Here is a 6,000-nt window from a genome sequence, read left to right as displayed (position 1 = left end):
CATTGTTTCTCAAGTATGTAGATTGGGGCTTGTCATCTGCTGCTCAAATTTATTGTATAGTGCTATGTAATATGTCAGCGCTGTAAGAATACAGGTTAAAGAGGGACTTTCATTTAAAAAAAACACTTACTTTTACTGTTGTCCCTCCTTTTGCAATCCATGTCCAGTGGATCCTGTTGATATATAAATATAATATACTGATAAAAAAATATAATATATAATATACTGGTATATAAGTATAATATGCTGATATACATATAATATACTGATATAAATATAATATATAATATACTGATATAAATATAATATGCTGATAGAGAAATATACTATATGATATAAAATATGATATAGAAATATAATATACTGATATATAAATTTAACACATAATATACTGATATATAAATATATTATACTGATATAAAATATGATATAGAAATATAATATACTGATATATAAATGTAATACATAATATACTGTTATATAAATATATTATACTGATATAAAATATGATATAGAAATATATTTAATATATGGAACTAGTACCAGTCCAATGTACCATTGCCCCACACCAGGCTGCAGTATTGCCAGTCCAGCCACGCCCCCTCTGCCACTCTCCCTATGCCAGCAGCACGCTCCTATTATGTTAATAAGCCAAAGGCGAACAGCCAATAGGATTGTCCCGGGGGCTGCATTGAGTGAGTGGCTTTGGAGCATCGCTCGTTTTCATACACCCTGTAGGTGGAAGATGTATGCAAATGAGGCCGTTCCATTGAGTGTTTGGGGCGGGGGGTGCATTCCCCACACATTGGGCACTGCGCGCCGCTGCCGCTGCTTGTACTGACAGCTCGGATATTTAAAGCACACAAGGGGGCAGGAAAACACACACACTTCACCGAGCCGCTGCTATAACACGTTTCGTACCTCTCTCCTACTCCTTCATATCACTGCCTGCAACTCTACCCCAGCGGGGAGCACAGCTCAGTCCAGGGGGCTACCTGAGGAGCAAGCAACAAGTCCCACATGACTGCAGGGACCGGCAACTAGTGGGAGACCACTGACCACTACACGGGGGAGCTGCACTGCTAAACCCAGGGACCGGTCCATTCACCAGGAGACACACCGAGACCATTACATAACATAGGGATCTGACCAGAACTTACCCATCACCATGCTGCTGAAAGGACAAGCTGCCCAGAAAGTGGGCACTAACCTGCAGAGGTGTGATGGGGACAAGGCTGGGGATAGGTGGACAAGCTGTGGAAGGACTTTGCCCAGTGCTTTGGCATTGCTTCTGTCACTGATGTCCCTAGCATCCTGCCTGTACCTGAATGTCAGGAGCAACCATCTGCAGGACAGGATGTGGGCTATAGAGCATGGCAAGGCTGGGGACATCCTCCATGTGGCTGGATTATCTGTGGATCAACTCAACTCCATAGTGCAAGAGAAGGTGGACCGACTTCTGTCCCAGGTCTGCAATATTTCCACTCTCTCTATCATCAGCATCTTCCTTAAAGTCCCTCTAACTTTAATCTTCCCATTGATAAATATCATACAGATCTAATTATACTTTCATTATGATTTATTATATACAACTACTAGTATTTATTTACATTTAAATGTATCCTTTTATTTATTATTTTCACATTAAGTAAACTCTTTGAGGAATAAAGTTCTCACCCACCCCATAGAAAAGTAAGGCTGCAGAGGATGGCGCTGCTTTTACAGTCTTCCCTATTGGATACACTTATCATTATATACTGCTCATCTTATGTCTACTAACCTGATTCTTTATGATTAATAATCTAACCCTTTCACTAAAACCTCCCTATTGTGAATCTTAAAGCTTTCATCTGGTCTCATCCCTTTATAAAAGTCCATGCAAAGCACATGTAGGGGTCCTGGGTCACATCATGTACCTTGGATCATCTACTGGGATGTTTTATCATTTTAGTGCTTTGGTTTACTTTTATTAGGATCTGGCCAACTGTTACAAGGAAGCTCAATGCCCGCTGTATAGAAACAAGAAAAGTAAGACCTCATGCTAGGGATCCAGTGACCCCAGTAGGCTGTTCCTTTCTTAAAAATGTCAGAACATAGGGCTTGCACCTTTAAATGCATCTCACCTCCAAGCTTCATGGTGTAATTCTCACTACTGCATACATCTTAACCCAACAATCCCTTCCACTGTACATTGCTGTATAATGCCATGCTATATACCTTCTACAATTCATCATGTTATGTATATATATATATATATATATATATATATAATCACAGAATGGATTCTTACATGAAATCATTATATATTTGCTAGTGTAACATATATTAGGTGTGAAGTATACTACTGCTATAAAATAGCTGCCCGCTGCAAATTATATACCTAAGTGCAATATGCTGAGTATAAAAACAGCTGTAAAAACAAGTGAAACAGATTATGAAGTATATACACATGAAAACCCATGTGAAAGGCCATGTAGAATAAACACATAGCATAGATCTTTAATGTTTTTTACAAGCAGTCAATCACAGCAATTCATGTATAGGTTAAACATTGAGGAACTGCAGTGTCCTATCTGATCTTTTCACCTCCCAGCTCTTCTGATTGCTGCTCTATGACTACATTCATACATTAGAGAGACTCTTTATTCTCAAAGGTTCTCTGACTTTGGAATAGGGTTTTCCCTGTGCCTGCAGGCAGTTTTTTATGTAATACAGTATTTTTTATTCTAAGTGCATGGTTTGGTATACTACATTGTTAGTGAATAAGACAGGATCACTATCCATATTATTTTTTTTGCATTGCCAAGATTTTAGAGTGTGCATTGCCCTAGCTACAGATCATTATAACATCACTATCTCCTCTAAATGTCTGTGCAGTTATATGGGGTCTGTCCTAAATGCTGAAGATCCAGTCTCTGATTTACAATGTCGTTCAGCAGTACAGGAAAGGGGATTTCATCAATTTATGTACTATAAACCTATGTGTGACATCTAGAATAAATACTTTCTACATACCTGGCTGTAATCTGTAGAAATATACTTTATAAAGCCCTTGTATGTGAGATCTGCTGCTAGTCTGTAAATATCAGTCAGTGTATCTGTCCTGGGTATCTGTACTCCCATTTGCCTTTTTGACTACTAGATCTTGGATAGATTTTTGTACAGCCAAAGCTTTTTTAGAGACTGCTGTGAAAGAAAGTGGAATGTTTCATTTAGTTATTGCAAAAAGGAGGTGCTATGATTCTTATCATAGCACTCCGAGCCTTTGCAGCGCTAGGTCCCAGGTTCGATCCCAGCCAGGACATTATCTGCATGGAGTTTGCAGGTTCTCCCCGTGTCTGCGTGGGTTTCCTCCGGGTACTCCGGTTTCCTCCCACATCCCAAAAAAAACATGCAGTTAGGTTAACTGGCTTCTCCCTAACAATTGACCTTAGACTACATTAATCACATATGACTATGGTAGGGACATTTGATTGTGAGCTCCTTTGAGGGACAGTTAGTGACACGACTATACACTATGTACAGCGCTACGTAATATGATGGCGCTATATAAATACTGTATAATAATAATAATCACCTACCTGTCTACTGCATGTAGTTAGGGGCTCATTATGGGAATTTCATACCTAGTCTTTTAAAACTTGTTATCTGTTTATTCATTCAGTTTAGATATTGCCTTAACTATTCACAGCAATGGTCTAATTTCAGGTAATATTTTGGTGGGAATGACAACCCACAATGACAATGAGTAGAATGTTGTGCATGATTAGAATCCTCATGTAGTTATTTTTTTCCAACTCATACTACTAGTGTATAGCAGTCATCTTCTGCTGCCTCCTAGTAGAATTCAGTTCTGATTGGGGACAAAGTGTGCTTACACATTATGACTGACTCACCTCTCAGTGTGTCCAGGTCTAGTTGCCACTTCTTCCAATTACCACAATACCCCTATTCAGACATTTGATAGCCACTGATGATGTACCCCCTGTACTCAGTCTATTCCCAGCATGTGCAGTGCAATGTTTAGCAAGTAAAATAAATTGATAACTTTAATAAAAGTTGTTTTGGGCTAAAGAAACTTCAAGCAGTTTTGTACAGTGGGACTTTAGTTCTGCCCTAACTTACCTTCACCTCTACTATCTGCAGCCTCCATAACTATTCCAGGAAAGTACAGAGCCTTAGGCTTTTCCCCCTCTGTGACTACTTGTGACTGGTAATCAGCCTTAAAGCTTGCAAGAATTGCATAGTGCAAACCAATATCATTATGGCTTTGTTCAAGGTGTTTATAGTGGCTGGCTGCAGAGGGGGTTGGGTAAGATGGATTAAAGACTTCGGATGGGGCAGAGATTTGGATTTTTACAGGGAATACAGGTTTAAATTAAGTTTACAATAGGGTCAACATCTTGCCAACATCATAGTTACTACAAGTTAACCTTACCTTGTGAGTCAGAGTTAACAAACCTTTGGAGTCAGACTTTTGCTCTTTAAACTAGCAAGATATTCCTCTGTTGCTGCTTCCTATCTATTGGGTAAAGTGGCGCTCTAGTTCAGTGAGTTTGCTGCAGTGGCCCTTTATTTGTACATATTAATGAACAAGAGTGCAGAGGACAGCAATGCAGACAAAGCAACAGGTTCACTTTAATGCCAAGCACTGAAGATACTAGGATTGACTTGGAGCTTCCACATGGCTTCCTCTCCTTGCTTCTAGTGGCAAAAAAGAGAGAGGAAAAAGTTTGTATGTGTATAAGTTGTTTTATGCTACTTAGACAAAACACAAACTCTATCCTAACCCCAAACCTAAAAGTCAATATATCTTCTAATCCTATCATTTAAAAATGAAAGAATAATATGAAAATAGAAAAAATCACTCTAAGGTTAGCATCCATATCACAAAAAATTGTTCTTGCATCGAAAAAAAAATGGTAAACTCTGGTGGCAACAAAAACTAATGCAGAGTATAGGAGCAGAATGTATGAATGGCATGATGTTTGTTACAAGACAGAAATCCATGCTGTTTGAATTTACAGGCATTTACACACTTCTCAGCTATAGGGCCCTCCTAGACTAGATAAATAGAAATACAAATCCTTTGCCATATATGACTTGTCCCATACATGTATTTATTCTGTGAATGTAGCTGTTAACCTGCAATTCAGGTATAGGTTTAACATAAAAGAAGTAGAATCAGGTTTACCTTGATTCATCCATAATGGAAAAGATAGTGATGACGGGTAACTCTCCATGTGTCTCACATGAGTTACAGGCAGCTGTCATTGTACAGCATGCTGTGTTGCATTCATTTTATATGTGACATTTTGCTGCTTAATCAGTGCTTGCTGTTTGGCACGTCTCACTGCAAGAGGAGCAGCAGAAAGGCTATCAGTAAAGTTAACACTGCATGATATAAAGTGAATGTGTTGATGATCCAGAAGTGTTAGAATTACTGCCTTCCCTATCTCACTTCTGATTTATTTGCTTGTTAAGTCCAAGTAATCATGTAAACCCTATCTCTGAAAATATGAACTGTGGAATGATCTGCCATCTGACCTGGAAGAGAATGTGTGTCTGGATCAGGTAAAAGTTGACAAGCTATTGACTTGTACTGAGCTAACACTTCATTTCTCTATACTGTTATCTCAGCGTACAGAGATTAGTACATGTATGTAAAGACCTCCTGATGGGTACACAGAAATGTCCATGACAGCTTGTTCTAAGCCTACTCTGTAGATACCTCATAGAGAGCTATGGCTGACCTGAAGCCAGTACTATTTTAGGGAGTGCTAACTTGCAAAAAATGTTCATGTAACATACATTCAAAAAACTAATCTGTGAAAAAAATTTTCACTAAACTGGAAAACGGATATATATGCCCCGTTATGCATTTGTGAACTGACTAGATTTATACATGAACAGTGAAAATAGGAGAACAAAGATATTGTAAGATAACATAATGCACTAAACATAATGAAACACCAAGATTAAACGAGAAGTAATTTTTTG

At 38.5% G+C, this 6,000-nt stretch overlaps 1 protein-coding gene across 1 annotated transcript in view; it reads left to right on the top strand.

Annotated features, from left to right (window-relative positions):
* The first annotated feature begins 852 nt into the window (after positions 1–852).
* The window catches only part of COL25A1 (collagen type XXV alpha 1 chain), a 250,742-nt gene continuing 245,594 nt past the window's right edge, over positions 853–6,000 (top strand). Inside the window, exon 1 of the mRNA XM_072406817.1 lies at positions 853–1,468. Within this exon, the coding sequence (XP_072262918.1) occupies positions 1,169–1,468 (300 nt within the window). The 5' untranslated portion in view covers positions 853–1,168. The remainder of the gene's footprint in view (positions 1,469–6,000) is intronic.

The sequence above is a fragment of the Pyxicephalus adspersus genome, chromosome 3, assembly GCF_032062135.1.
Source record: "Pyxicephalus adspersus chromosome 3, UCB_Pads_2.0, whole genome shotgun sequence".
Lineage (NCBI taxonomy): Eukaryota > Metazoa > Chordata > Amphibia > Anura > Pyxicephalidae > Pyxicephalus > Pyxicephalus adspersus.
The sequence above is the reverse complement of the archived record's forward strand: the minus strand, read 5'-3'. Positions and strand labels throughout refer to the sequence as shown.